This window comes from Mugil cephalus, chromosome 9 (assembly GCF_022458985.1).
Source record: "Mugil cephalus isolate CIBA_MC_2020 chromosome 9, CIBA_Mcephalus_1.1, whole genome shotgun sequence".
Classification (NCBI taxonomy): Eukaryota; Metazoa; Chordata; class Actinopteri; order Mugiliformes; family Mugilidae; genus Mugil; species Mugil cephalus.
Window position 1 is genome coordinate 11,487,005 of NC_061778.1, and position 16,161 is coordinate 11,503,165.

General features: G+C 44.8%; 1 protein-coding gene across 3 annotated transcripts in view; it reads right to left on the reverse strand.

Moving 5' to 3' along the window:
* cux1b (cut-like homeobox 1b) overlaps window positions 1–15,704 on the reverse strand; it is a 54,497-nt gene extending 38,793 nt beyond the window's left edge. For 2 of the 3 annotated variants that reach the window (XM_047594437.1, XM_047594435.1), the window contains exon 1: window positions 15,548–15,704. In XM_047594437.1, the coding sequence (XP_047450393.1) occupies window positions 15,548–15,610 (63 nt within the window). In that variant the 5' untranslated portion in view covers window positions 15,611–15,704. Of the gene's footprint in view, window positions 1–15,047; window positions 15,490–15,547 lie in introns of those variants that run through there. The other variant, XM_047594436.1, reaches the window with a different exon arrangement.
* Between the last annotated feature and the right edge of the window lie 457 nt (window positions 15,705–16,161).

Below are 16,161 nucleotides of genomic sequence, written 5' to 3' on the forward strand. Positions count from 1 at the left end.
CTAATTAGGAGATTTTCACCCCCATCAGCACTAAGTTTAATTCCCTGACCAGCCGTGATCTCGTTTTATCCACCAAAAAAAAAAAATAAAATAAATAAATAAAACATATAACAAATGGACTCGCTCGACCGTCCTCTGCAGTGGATTTTACGCAGTAGCACAGGATGTTTGGAAAGTGGGTGGGGGCAGCAACCAAAAAAAAAAAAAAAACAACAAAAAAAATGCTCAGTTGCATCCATGCCATCTTGCTCTCGCTGCCCATGGAGCAGTTGATGTAGCAGCCTGTCTGCCCATGGCCATGGAGCAGCTGCACTATCTGTTAGTGAACTCGAGCGTGCGCAGGAGCTTGTGCATCGCTCGACGAAAAGAGGAAGTTAATAAATTTTAATCACGTTAAATTAATTGTCAAAACCTGAATGCTCCAGTTCATGAATAGAGGTATAATTAGCACGTTGGTGAAGATTAGCTACAGGAACAGGACTACGGGACCCAGTTGGGTTTTCGAGATGCTAGCATCAAACTGACAGATATTAATCAAGATATGATTATAATATGATGTGTTAGGCCTTGAGGCTCGCTTTCCACAAATCATTCTTAATGATTCGGGGGAAGATTTGTGTTTAACGTGTGATCTGAATTCAGGACAATATGTGAGTACAGAGATAATAATGTTAATCACTCATTACACACTAGGAATGGATTTCAAAAGTATTAAAAAAAATGTATAAAATGTACATAACATAGTTGAGGATGAAGATTTTTTTTTAACTTTAAGTGCATTAACAGTGAAAATAATATATACTGAAACATTGTCGAGATCAATACTTACGATGGTTTAGTTTATGTACATTTTGACTCTTTAAACTATTGGTTTGGAGGATATAATCATCACACTACAAGACTCTGTTGCCCTGTGCACTGTTCACATCCTTCCCTTTTTAACATCACAAGTAAATCTACAGTCCAGTTAAACTAAATAACCTTTGAACAAAAGGTCCACCATTATTTAACTTATCCGTATGTGTTCTGATCCGCAAATGAGTCCATTCAAACTCTGAAAAGGCACTTGTTGTCCAAAACAAACAGAAACTCAAATCCATTCGTCAATAGGATCCGTTTTTGGGTGAAACCGGCATAATCACAGTCCTCCACTAGGTTTCTGATTTAGGAGGTCATGTGCCAATCCCTGACGCCCTTGATTCGGTCCAATCCCTTTCCAATACCCTGCATATATCCCAATGTGTTACCAAATCCCCATTCCAAAAAAAAAGAAATAAATAAATAAAAAACTCTCAGTGCTAAGCTAAATAAACACATCACACATGAAAGAGGATTGATTCGGTGCCAAGTGGGCAAGTAATTATGGACACGGTCTTAGTTTGTTTTTTATTTATTTTTCATTTTTTTAAAGGACCCTCAGACCCAGGCCGGTTTTTGACTATGCAGCAAACTCTCTGCCCACATCAGCAGACACAGGCAGACTTTAAACTCATCTTGCTGATAGAGCGTAACATCTGAAAGTGCACAATCCCCGCTGGCTTCCCGTTGTTCACACACACACACACACACACACACACACACACACACACACACACACACACATACACACACACCAAATCTGACTGACCATTAGGAGACCATTATGATTCCCAATCTAAGCCACATATTATCGCAAATGATAAGCTGTTGCGTTTAAGTACCTTGAGTGAAATACTGAACAAACAGATCCGGGTATATTTTCTCTGCTTTTATACAACGTAGGTGGTGAACAAAATTAAAGCGCACTAGAATTCAGCGTACAAGTTAAGAACTTGTAGCGCAAACAGCTGTTAATGCGGAGTTTGTACAGCACGGGAGCTTCCAAACTCTGATAAAGATAAACCATTCGGAGTGTTTGAATTCTTTGCAGTGAGGACTGTCAGTGCCCAATCGCTCCAGCTACCCGATCCTCCTCGCTAGCAACCACTTTGCAGTTTATATTACTGTCGCGACTAAAGATAGCCGATAGCTGGATTAATAGATGGCTAAATAGAAATATGAACAGCTTTCATTTTTATAAGGGACGAATGGTGACATCTGTCACTATCTGTCGAAGTCACAGCCATGGTCGCAAACGGCAACTGAGCGCGCAGACTGGACGCGTCGAGTGGGCACGTTCCAGAGGTCAGCGGGTAAACATGGACAGAAGAGAAGTGAAAAACAGTTTCGGAAGATGACGTGTCGGTGCGTCTCAGATTAGGTAAACAGACGTGTTGAAGCCACGTTAAATTTCACAGGATCTCTTCAATCATTTACAAAAGAGAAAACCACCTAGCTGCGTGTCAGTTCGGCCATTTTGGTCCAAATTATCAAGCTCCAAATTTTTGGAGGGGAACACTGTTAAGCAAAGCTTCTCTACAGGGGTTCGAGCCATCTGGCGTACCACAGGGATTTTCCTTCCATCGTGTTGGACTTAAATGACGGACATCGTGCTAGTTTTGTGAACTTAAAAAAAAAAAAAAATTGTTTGACGAGCATCCAAATCACAGGCGAACAAAAAAAAAAAATTAAAAAAACAAAACATGTAAATTGGAAGAGGGTCAGGGTTATATTTTCCAAGACTGAAGACGTGATAAAAATAAAAATTAATTGCATTGGCAAATGTTACAGTTGTGTTGATACTTCAGCAGAACACCTGCAGTGCACCACCGAGCACCCGACAGAACGCACGGAGGACTCGCGTCCACCGTGTTTGGGGCCTTCGGGCTCAGTCTCCGGGGTCAACGCTCTCCGGCTCTCTCCTTGGCCTGACTTTGAAATGTTTCACTTCTCAAATCTGGGAAAAACAGCTTAATTAACTGGTGTATTAGTTCATTTAATCATTCACATTAACTCCGGGACTATTTTTAAACCTGGCCGCGGCTGGCTAGGACCACGCTGTCTAGTTTAGCAGAGGATGGAATATGGTCTGTGCAGGGGAGCATTAAGTGGGCTGTAATGTCTGTGTGATCGCTGTAACAGCCCTGCTTGGCTTGGCTGGACTGGCCCACAGCAGCAGTCCCTGTCCTGGTTCATTTGGTCGTCTGGTCAGCTGTAAAGACGATTGGAACAGATTGCCAACACTCCCTAGAGAGACTTCAACACCGACTTGGCCAAGAAGCCTCTCGCACGCTGCTCCACACGCGTGTGCTCTCACATGAATGCACACACAGGCCGCGGCAGTAACTTGGGGAGCCCAGTCTTTCCACATTCTTTTGAACTCCGCTACAAAAGAGGAAGTCTGCTAACATGTTCGCGCTGCGTAATTTGGCACGGGGGGCCGTGTTTTGCGGCTGGGGCGGGAGGCTGGGCCAGACGGAGAGAAGCTTCGCGCCGTCCTACCATCCACTGCAGTAATAATACTAATCACTAATCACAGATAACAGTCACGGGTAAACAAATCCTATTACCAACAGCCATCAGAGCTAAGGTGTATGCATGTGTGTTCATGTCTCCTAATGAAATTCCTTCCACTCTTGCGCAGGCAGAGAGAGGCCTTCTATCCGACTAATTCGCTCTAATTACTCTAATGAGCCACAGGTGATGATACAGTGAGACTGATTAATTAAATGGGAGGCCCCAATCAGGCATGTCTGATTATGCCAATCATATTGACTACAGACTAAATGAGATAACAGGAGACAGACGCACTTTAATTGAGGTATCAAAACTTTGCGGAATTCCTTATACCCTCACGCTCCGACGATGCCGAGACAGATAGGCTGGTGGAATGACAACAAAGTTATTGTTATGTACACAGTATGAAGTCAATCTGCAGCTGCCGCCCGCGCTGCCACGGTGACCAGGAGTGCACCCCGAGCAGGGGAACGCCGCGCGAGAATTCGCTCCGGAGCTCGTTCTCTGCAGAATAATTGGGACCGTAACCGCTAGAAACCCTTTTGTTTACACCTAGCCTGCGGTTGCACATGCCAAGTAGTCTGCCACTTCTCCTTTAGTCCAAACAACGTGCAGGTTAACTGCTCCACATTCGGTGCGTGTTTTGCACATTAATCTAATGGAGTACCACCCTCGAACTGAAGCCAGGCTTAGGAAGAGACGGGCAAAAAAACACGGCCGCTTCTTCACGGTAACATTAACACTGTATTAATCAAGAGGCTAATATTTAAAAATAAAAAATTAGCTTTCCTCCGTTCGCCACTAACAGCCTCTCAACTGAGCAACATGCCACACGTGTTTAAGAGACAAAGTTCTCAGTCCTGCCAGTGCAGTCGCTAATCTTTCCTTTTATCTCCGACATGTCTGAGGCTGTTATGTGGTTATGATAGTAAACAGCAAAAGGCGTCTGGAAAGATGTGTTATCTGAAATCTACGAGGCCTACCTTTCAAACTCCCCCTCCATCTCCCTGCACAAGCACGAGCGTTCCACCTCCTATGCGGCTGACTGTTCTGTATGCCAAACCTACTGCGTGGGGGTGGAGTCGTGGGGTGGCGGCTCAGTCGGGAGCGACAGCCACGCTCGCTACAACGACACGGTACATGATCACAGATCACAGGCACGCCCCCTCAAAACACAGCACAAGAGCAGCACAGATAAGAGGCGACAATCCCGGCTGCCTGTCTGCCTACCTTTGACGTAGCGGGGTGCAGAACTTTAAATGTGCCGGCAGATGCTGTAAAAAACCACACAGGGTCTGAAGACGCAAGTCACATCCTCCCGAATCTCTGCTTTTTGCTTTTACTCGCACCCACTGGAGTGAAAGCCGCAAAGTTTTCATTACCACAGGCGAACACAATAGTTTCGCAGTGACAACGGAGGTCTGAACGCTTTTTGTGCGTACGCGTGTGTGTGTGTTTGAGCAACTGTGTTTGTGTGCGCAGCAGCTGGGGGTGGGGGGGGGTCAGCCCAACACTCTCCACAGTCTAACAAGACGCTTGCGGTCCCTGAGCGTTTTGCTCCTTTTTTTGAACACAGATCCATATCTACCAACAGCACAGGAGCTGTCAAGACTCACCTCAGTGATGCTGACGCAAGCCCGGATCAAAAGCAGCCTTTTTACACCGCAGCTTCGTTTGTATTGATCCATGTTTCTCTGCCGAGAGACTGGTTGTTGTTTTATCTCCCCAACATCCAAGCCTTAACTTTCCCGAAGCTTACAGAGAGCTAGTCATTATTTTGCCCCGACCTATTGTCTGACGGGGGGGGGGGGGATTCGGAGGCGCGGCCCGGGCCTAAATACAAATATAATGAGACTAAGATGGTTTCTGGCGTGGAGGAAGTGCAGCTCACTTGGTCTCATTTTGCAGAGTTCGAATTTAGCTGGAGGCCCGTGTCACAAAGGGTGAGTGGTGCGGAGTGTACAATGGGAGGAGAGGGGTACGGCGATATGCTAGGGTGTAATGCATTGGTGAAAGGGCAAGATTTTTCATCCCTGCGTTTACAGGGTGGAACGGCTAGGATATTGAGATCTGAGATAGGATCAGAGGGTAGTGAGCTGTTTCAGCTACGATAAAGGCCACGCATTACAAACACAGCACCGAGAGAGAGAGAGAGAGAGAGAGAGTCACACCTCTCATCCCTGAATTAATGCCTCCATTCTGCCAGGAAGCCATTCTGTGCCAGTGAGAGGAGATTGGGGAGGGGATGAGTGCACAGATATGGACTAAAAAAATGGAAACTGCGATCATGGAGAGGGGCGATGGGGATTAATCAAGTCGGGAAGAAGAGCGGGGCTCTCTCTGGGCCTTGTTGCACACACACACACATAACAGCTCGAGGGCCGGGAGTATCCGCAGGCGACTTATAATGCCGCCATTAGTTTATATGACATCAAATACAAGCAGCCATCAGCGGACAATCACCGTTCGCAGTCACAGGTGCGAGGTCGCGATGTAATGCCGCGGACGTCCACACCTTCCCGCACTCAAGCACTGTGAGGTTTTTTTTGGCCCAGAAAGTCTGTGACCCCTGACAACAGAGCAGTGTTCATAGTCGCTCTAATTTAGTTAAGATTAGATCTGTTCTCAATTTGTTAGACTATTTGATTTGTAGTAATTCACTTAGGCCGCCATATAAGGATGACTAGCAGCTTCACGCAGCTGGCACAGTTACAGGGCAGTTAAAAAAGGTGTGCATCACTCTCATGTGCCTCTGGTACATTAAATCCCTGCTCTGCATGATGCCCCTTTTTCCACATTTTAATTTAGCCTCCGTCTATCTGCTGCATCCAGTAATTTTCTAGACGGCTGATGACACATCAGCATGAGTTGTGCCACGGCCTATAAAAGCAGCATGTTGATTTCTGCGCATAATTTAAAAAGCGTTTATTAAAAATGCACCATTAAGTTATTCATATCTTTATGTCTAGACTCTTTAATGTGTCCGGCCCGCGCTGTCACTACTCCGCAGCGTGGCCGAGGATCCCGACTGAGTTTGACACCCGCGGTCTATACAATCAACGTCAACAGAACATGTCCCGGGGCTTCGTCTTACTCAGCCTTTATGAGTAAGAGTTTTCTGCTCTGCTTGCATGACTTTTGAGAGGGAAAGACAGAGAAACAGTGAGAAGGGGAGAATGAGCATAGCTAATCCTTACAGTAATGACAGAATAATTAGCTTGCGTTAGGCTAAGTAATGGGTTGTAATTATATCATTTATTCTGTGTTGAGAGAATGGGATATAAAGCTTGCACAATGAAGGCAGAGGAATTGAGCTCAGTGGGAAGTAGGATGGAGCATGTGTAAGAGCTCCGGCTCTTTTCTATTGATTGATCCAAACATCAAACGAACCACTAGAGTAATGGGGGGGTTGTGGGGGGGGGGGAGTGAAGGACAGCTAAAAGCTATTTGGAGCCTTCACTGCATAAAAGACTTGACCTGTTCCACACAGCCTACATATCAAAACCATCAAACAGCAATCAATAGACCAAAGCGGTCAACTCAACAAACCGTCACCCTACTAAAACATCAAACCCCCGGCCCAAGCGTCAGATGATAGGCTACACTCAGCTTATCCATTACCATCAGATAAAGAGGAGATAAAACACAGAGCCTAATCCTTTCATGTGTCGTGACAGCCACAGCAGCCTCCGAGGCATTCCTTCAGTCTGGCTCTCAAATAGTTTTATGGCGGAAGGCAGCCATTCAGTCAGTCAGCCAGCCAGTCAGTCAGGCCTGTTCTGGTCTGTTTGTCTTATTTCACAGTTTACACGCTGTTTTATAGGTAGTTATTATGGTCGCCATGGTGATGCCATACGTTTTTATGGTCTTTTGGTCTGAGGGCAGAGAGTGCAATAAACGCGAAAAAAAAACACACACGCATGAAAACAAAGACTCACAAAACACACTCCTGCTGTGGAAAGGTCTCCTGTCCCTCCCTTCCTCCCTCCCTCGCTCTTTATCAGTCTCGCCAAATGCCTATCTCCCTACTTTCTGCTTCATGTGAAACATGGATAGGCTAAAGTAGATTTGTCCTCTCTCATTCCACATCTGGAGCTGATCAGAGGGCCTCCTGGAAGTTGAGGCCTCTGGGCCTATTAATAACCATACCGCTGAACTCAGGGTCAGACAGCAGTCAGCGGATGAGCTTGTGTCTACTAAACACACACAGTCCCTTCCCCCCTTCCTCAAGAGGACAACTCTCACTTTTAAAAAATGAGACGACAGACTACAGAGCTCAGCAATGTCCGTCCGACTTTACACCTTTTAACTGGGGCGAGCAGAGGCTCCTCCAGCTCTCCAGACGGCGGCCTCACAAATTACACCCAAATAGGTAGATAAACAGTAAAAAGGTTCAACCCTCCTGACTGGACATTTTGTTAGCTTTAACAATGGGGGACAGAACCAGACAGCAAGTCTGGGAAAACAGCCTTGGCAAAACTGGAGATAGTTTTCGGTCTTGAGCAGTTTTATCCATCTTCTTTCCATTTCCAAACAAGTTCAAGTTCAAGGAGGCTAGACCTGTTAAAGGCGAGACAGATGGTGAAGTCGTCATCTGTTAGCTCGGAGGGTTAGGCCGGTCAGACAGCCCAGGTCACATCGGGGTCTTCGGGGTCAGACCATCTCTGAACCGTGGCTCCAGCCTGGCAGCTGTTCGGGTCGAAGGTCAGCGAGAGGCTAAGGTATCGTCTGAGGGCGTTCAATGAATTTAGCAGATACGGGACATAATTTGCGCTTTTCAGTGGGAAAAGGGCTTCGTTTTATTCAGTAATACGACCATTTCTTCTGGTCTCAACTACAACTGAAACGTTTTAGATGAGCCCTCTCAGGACTTGCATCACAAAGCCCCATTTCTTAAACAGTTCCACCACAACAACTCAAAATACACACAGTCAGCACATATGGTCGGTGGATTTTTCCTGACTTTGGCAAAGTTTTGCCCACATGCGACATATCTTCGAAAAAAAAAAAAAAAAAAAGTAAACCGGTGAATGCAAAATGCAAAAAGCTATTTGTTAAGCACAACCCACCCCCATCGAACGCGAGCACGCACCTGTGAATACAGGGTAGTTGAATCATCATAATCGGTGGTAGTTTTCTGCTGAGCCCAGCCAGCAGTCTGTGTTATTTTTAGAGGGCTGACACAGAAGCAGGCCGTCCATTTACTCCGTGAGCTGGCAGCAGGACCATCGCGGCTCTGGTTGCTTTTAAACTACCAAAATGGGAATGAGCTCAACATAAACACTGCAAAGGTGTGGACACTTAACAGAAATTAGGTTAGCTTAGATTCAGAGCCATTACAGTTCCATTACTTAAACATTAGGCCCTTTATGACATGAGGCAGTGTATGAAAATGTTAAATCCACACACGACCGACCACTGCACGAAAGGCCAGTCAATCAATGAACCTCTGTGCCTTATCTAACAACTAGAAACTGGCTGTTAATAAAGCAGACACAATTTCTTCATCTCACAACTGGGAGAGTAAAAGCATACCGAGAACAAAAAAAACGTGTCTATTTTTAGATAAATATAAAGAATCCAGTGGCAAAACTCCTGGATGGACCGAACACAAGACAGATGAAAGTGAAAAGGAGGACCGCGATGGAAAATAAAACGTACCGAGGACCGGGCGTAAAGGTTGAAGGCTGTTCCCGTCTGATGAGACTGATGGATTGAGCCTTAGGCCCAGCTATGGATCTAGCAACCGAAGCCATGATTGACACCGAAAATTACACAGAGTGAGCTATTAGCAGATAGCAAGTCATATCATAATTCAATCCCTACACCATCAAAGTGCACCAATATCATAATTCAATACCAAGAACCATTAGCCTGCAGCACACCAATATCATAATTCAATCCCGCGGCCATCAGCTCTTGCCAATATCATAATTCAATACTTGGACCATTAGGACACACCAATAGGCCTATTAGAATTCAATACCTATGGTCAATGATCTACCAGGACACTGATACTGGAGTCATGGGTTGACATGGGATAACGTCTGCACATAGGGCTCCTCGGACCTTATTTAGCCCCGAAGCCTTGATAACAAGGAGATAAACAACACTAAAATTAGGTAGGGCAAGTGGTTCACCAATAGCTTGGCTCCACCACACACTAAAGGCCACAGAGTATTTGCTGCAGAAACAAATTTCGACAGGCTCACGCAGAGGGACACATTTGGGGGAACAAAATGAAGGCCTGCATTAGCTTCAAACTCAGCGGTGCACTAAGCCAAACTTGTCAAAAACGTGGCCCCCGGTGTGTGACCGTCTGCAGTTGGGTCTAAATTATTACGTTGCGGTACCTTGTGGGAACGAGACTCCATTTCGTTTTCTGGTCCGCTGCCTCCGTTTATATTTCCATGTTAACATCTTGTTTAACTCCTCAAAATGCCGTAAATCTCATCCAGGCTCGGCTTGCTGGGTCATCAGAAATCTGCACCGTAACAACCAATCAAACGTTTTTTTTTTTTTTTTCGGAAAAAAAAAAAAAAAAGCTCAGGTTTCCACGGCTGCTTTGAGTCCGTCTTTCACCAAAGTTGTCATTATTCAAAGTTGTCCTCACCACAGATTTCTTAGTTTTCCACACTTAACTTTTATGCCGACGCTCGGCGTGCGGAGCACGAAACGACTCTTGACGACGGAAAGTTAGGAATGATTTACATCACCTGAAAAGTGAATTTAATTATTTGGGTGATAATTAAAGAGCCGCTGTGTGAAAAATGATGAACCAACTTTTAATCGGTTCATCTGGCTTCTCCCTTTTTGGTGTGTTCTGCTATTCTGCATCTTACGTCATTGTAAAGCAAATATCTTTAGCTGCTGGTAAGATGAAAAAAGAAACGTAAAGACATCACTGTGGGTGTGCATAAATGTTTTACTTTACAGAAGCCTCGCAGAAGGCTGGAAGCCCTAAAGTTGAGATAGTAGTGGCATCAATAAAGACTTATGTAATTGATTGTAGGCTGGATAAATCTAAAAGCAGCCGAGAGCAGCTATGAACCACACACACCGTTAGACATGTGACGTGACTGAAGTGTTTTATTACACATATGGATCCCAACCCGCTGCTGGTGTGCGATCCTACTTTGTCCGTCAACTACGGACGAGAACAGACATTTTCCACCCCCCATGGGAATGCAAGCCTTGTGTTTACCGAAAAACTTTCCCCTTAATATTACACTGTGAACAATAGACCATACAAGATTACATCAGCCTCGGAGGCGCCTTTTAAAGTGCACGCTCGATTTTTTAAAAATAAAGTGGGCATCATCCTCAAATTTACAAGTGGAAACAGCCAGCGTGTTCCAAAGTAAAGAGAAGTGGCCGCTCGCAGGAGCCCTTACACTCTCTCTTTCTCTCTGCTGGAATACAGAGCAGCACAATAATGGATGCTTCTGTCATGAGATACGCTGAAACTCTATGATGCTGTAGGTGAGAGAGACTCCAAGTGGGCCTGTAAATAATGCCTGCCACTTGAAAATAGGTCTCTGGAAAACGGCCGCCTATGCTCTTGTAGCCGGTCGCCGGGTGGAAGTTTTGTCTGCGTAGTATTATGCAGCAGACAAAAATATAGAGGCTATAGATATCGAGATTTTTGCGGGGCTATGAGCAACAGCAAATATATAATTTGTTAAGTTTCTCCACCACAGTTGAAAAGCTGTGCGAGTTACTACAAATGCTGCTACAAATACATAACGCGCTGCGGCGTATAAACTGTTAAAGATCGTATTTATGTAGTGACTGTAAATACATAAAATACTCATATTTTTTTTTTTTACTGGCTGTCAAATTCCTAAAAGGCGTCTTTTATTTTTGTGATTTCCTTAAGGGTACAACTCCCCGGTGTAGTTTAAAAGGTTTGCGCTGAAAGCTGACTGGCAATAAAACAAGCACGGTTTGGTTAGAGAAAAAAAAAAAACAACAACTTTTTTTCAAATATTTGAAGAGTGAGCATAAAAAACCAAACAGAGTCAACTGTTTTAAATTTTTATATCCAAACTACAATTGTTCCCACATTCTGTGTGGTAGTGTAACAAGAGGTACACGGTAAAATAAATGTTTTACATGTCAAATGTGAAGCTTTAAAATACAGATTAACAGAAACTTCACATTTGTAGCAAATCAATATTAACAAAAAAATAAATACCGGTTCACTTAATGCAAATTGTATTAGCACTAAGTGTTGTACACAGGTTATTATGAAGGATATCTCCTCTGCACAAGAGAGGATAAAATTGTTTTCATTTTATATTAGAGTATTAGCGTGTTATATTATCCACTTGAAGTGTAATGCAGTCCCATAAAAAGTTTTTTATCACAACTAGTGACTTTTTTTTTCTTTTTCCAAAAGGTAACAGATCTGTTTGTTGCCTACTTTTGCATAAAGCCCAAATTAAGAGCTGCTGACTCCATCTGTTTGGGTACCCCTATTTTTAGATTCCTGTTAAGTGCTTTGTATCTTTTGTCGAAACATCACATGGCAACAGTCCCTTCTTTTTTAAACTGCGCCCAAGTTGAATTTCTGGAAGTGAGAATTCAGATTCCAGCTCTCGCGCGGCACAACGTATTTTGTGTTAAATCGGATAAACCGAACGTGAAGTAGACATTCCTCGAATCGAGGGGGGGGTGGGGGGACGGGGAGGAAACTGAGCCAGGGAGAGTGACGTACACTTAATCGCTGAGGCGTTGGGGAATATGGGCCTCCGCTGAGAATTAGACATTGATATGTTATAGGGGAGAAAAGTTTTCTGAAGTTCTCAGAAAGTCGCGCAGTCTGCTCGGTTTGCGTGGAGTGCATCCTCAGTGGGTTTACAGTATAAAGTAAGATGACAAAGCTGCGACCAGAGGACGGACCTAAGACCTGACATGCACTCGTCCCTCTCTCTGACTCATGCTTAGTCGCTCACCACCCACCAACACACAGTGAAACCTCAGTCCCAATGCCAGGTTTTGTCACTGGGCAGAGAAGCGGTTGGCTACAGTAGAAGCATGACGTGATGCCCCTTCCTCTATGCTCCCCCAGCCTGTGCAGCAACAGAGGGGTAAAAATATCCCACCAGTGAGTTCAGACAACCAGCTCATAAATTAACACTAAAACTCCTGCAGACAACAGCGAGCCGGTCGTTGAGAGATTCAAACCACTCAGGTTGCCACTGACCACAGCTCCGGGATCAGCTTACAAAACCCTTTTCCTAAATTTACCCATTAGGAGGTGGTGAATAAGAACAGGGTCTGGATCAGTTTTCATTGAACTCCACTATTTAGCCGGCCGCTTACATCGCCAGCTATTTTTCAAAATGGCTCTAGGGTGCATTGTTCCAGGAAATGTTATGAGGTGAGATGTAGACCATTAGGGCCTAAACTGGGAATTGTGTATAGCAGAATGGTCTGTTTTTAATTTTCCTAGCTTACACACAAAAAAACACACAGTATCGGTTTAGAGTGGGGCTATTCCCTCATATCTTATTAAGGCTAGTCTGTAATGAAGCGCAATCTCTCATCGCTCTCAAGCAGAAACGCAATGTTCCAGCAAACTGCTTGACTGGGTCAGAAAAAAAAAAAAAAGGAAAAAAAAAAAGAAAAAACAACAGGAGAGAAGAGTGATGATCCCCTCTAAAGAAACTCAACTCTGTAATGGACGGACAGGGATTACAGACGTTAAAACCTCCTCCATCTGTAATTCACTGTCACCCTGCCATCATCTCTGAATCACTGATCCATTTTGCAAGTGTGCAAGACCTTGCTAAAAGCATCACTGTTGCACCCATTTGTGTTTGTAGTGGCGGGGAGGAAAAAAGGGCGGAAAAAAAAAAAGGCATGCCGAGAGGACAAGTTAACAGCTCGCTGTGCTGTTTCAAAGCACTCTCTGTCCTGTAACAACCACCTAGCTAGTTTCTCACACAGGGACTGGCACACACTGATCAAATAGGATTTTAATGAACATCAGCAGTCGGAGCCTGAGGAATAGAAGCAACGATGGCTTAAAGCTACTGACATCTAGGTTGAGCTGGATTTTCATCATCAAAAGAAACTGTAAAAAAAAAAAAGAGAGAAAGAAAGAAAGAAAGAAAACATTCCTTTGCTGGCGCAGACAAAACAGACCAAGCGTCAGCGTACGACGCACGCTGTCCATTCGATCACATGGAGGAACCGAGCGAGAAAGCAATTGTCTCACAAGGCCATGTGTAGACCATGATCATATCATGCTAGCCCCACATTATCCTCACAAAAAAAAAGAAGAGAGAGAAAAAGAAGCAGATAAGAAAAAAGGTTCTTGTCTGAAGGCTTTCCTCTAGGAGCCTCTCAGTGGGAGGGAGAGTAAATAAGATGTCATCAATAATAGACAGTGAATGTTCTGAGCAGTTCTGCGCGCACGCACACACACACACACACACACAACACAGACACACACAACACACACCAGCTCCGACTGATTCCTATCCTGCAGACAGGCCTGCCAACCGCCAGCCTTTTTGCACACGCTCAGATTCACTGTCCTGACTAATCGCTTGTGATAGGGGCCTTTGCCATAATTACCCAGGGCCTTATCACAAACTTATGCGATGCATTTTTCATGTCCTGGCTGCTGGCACTGCCTTCACTCGGCCGCGCTGCCAGTCAAGCCACGAAAGAGGGACTGATCTCGGACCAAATTCACACACCACACATGCGTGTCGGTTCACAGCGGGACCAAATAGGTGAAAGCAGGGTGAAGGGCCAGAGAGAGAAAATATATAAAAGGAAGGGAGGGGGGGTGGGGGGCAGGAAGGGGGTGGGAGATAGATACCGAGGAAAGACAAGAGAAGGCAGTCTCAATTTTTTTTTTTTTTTTTACATAATGCATGAACAAGGGGGCACGAGTAGGAGGACCAAACCGGATCAAATAAATAGGAGAAGTGAAGCCTTGATGATGTGGCGTAAGTGCAACACAAAGCCCGCTGGGAAGACTTGTTCACTGTCCTTTTGTCTCCCCACTCATAGGGGCATCATGACCTAAATAAAAGTTTAAATCCCAGGCCTGTGCGATTTACAAAATAATGTATGAACAATCGGGCTAGCCTACATAATGCGATCTTATGTTAATGACGACGGCAACTGGGGCTACTAATATTCATAAATTGTGATTTGAAATTCAGCAGTCCATGTTAAATGCCAGGGGAAAACACAACAGTGCCATTGTCTACATGTCTTGTGATAGGTCAAACACGCTCTAATATACACAGGCTATATTCACACACTGAACAGGCCCAATAAATTTTTCTTTTTTCTCTCTCTCCCTCTCTCTCTTTCCCTACGTATCCTTTCCTGTGCCGTGGATCTCCTCCTCCGTGCGGCCGGGACATTACTGGAGTTCATCACAATCACAAGGTCATGATCTATCAAATTTCCGATGTTTTTAAATGCATCGCGTCAACAACAAACACTGTCCCGTCTCGTCCACTTCCACACAGACGTGGCAATGTCTGTTTAAAAAAAAAAAAAAAAAAAAAAAAAAAAAAACCTCACTGTGTGTATAATTACCGTCAGGGGAAACGGAGAAAAAAAATTCACGGACTTGGATATAAACTGTTTCTTAACCCGTTAGCCGATAAAAATGCTGCTAATGTCTCCGTTAAACTTACCGATAATGAGAGTAAAAAACACGAGCAAAGCGCCGTTTGTGTCTGTGCTGCCCGTCTCATCGGTCGGTGTCACCACAGCGCCACCGTATAATGAGTCGCACTTATTTTTTTTCCCCCAAATTATCCAACCTTACAGCGGCTAAAGCGTCGGGCTAACTACGGCTACTCGCTCCGGTAAAAGTTGAACAACACGCAATAAAGATAGCCAGCCGAGAGCTCCTCGCCAAAGCCCCGCCGTTCGGCTTTTATTTCGGCGCATCCCCGCGGCGTCGCCCTGGCTTGCCCAGTTGCAGTGTCCGATCGATGTTGAATTGAACAAAGAGGATCAATTTCTGATCAGCGAGAGAGCCACTTTCATCAATGTGAGGAAGAGGTCTTGAATTCTCTTCCCAAACACCTACGAAGCGGCCGCGGAAAAAACACAAAACACAGCCCCCGGAGAGGGACGAGACGGCCGAAGCGAAGCGAAGGCAGGCGGTTACAGCGGTGGTTGAACTGACCTGTAGTTGTTGTAAGTCAAAGCGCTTCCAATATTGAAACATCGATCCTGCATTGGCCGCCATCTTGAGACATATTGAGACAGGAATGAGATGCTGATAGAGAGCGCGAGGGTTGGAGTTCAGTGGAGAGGACCGGGCGGCCGGAACACCCGGACCGGATCACGCCCACCTCCAGTGCCGGTAACATCCGGAGTGCGGATCGGAGCCACCTCGCGCTCGTGTTGCCTTAATAACGCCATTATAATTGCTTAAATAGCATTTTATCAACATTCAGATATTACAGGTAAACAACGCCAAGCGGTATTAAATTACTTTTTCGTTTTTATTGCCTTGAAGTGCTTGGAAGTGGGGAGTCGCCTCACGAGTCCACGTTTTGATGATGTGGTTTGTGAGATAATTATGAATTATGGAGAGCAGAGATCATACAAAAATAATGACAGGAGGCTACTTGGAAGCCATATCTAAAAGATGGGATAAAATCACGCGAGGACCCATGTCTCCTCTAAGCTTCGGAGATCCTTTATAATAATCTCTATAATAATCTACAACAATAAATACTCCTTTAAATAAAGCACGCGTGAATTGGGGATTTTATTTTGAAGTCAATGGTTTAT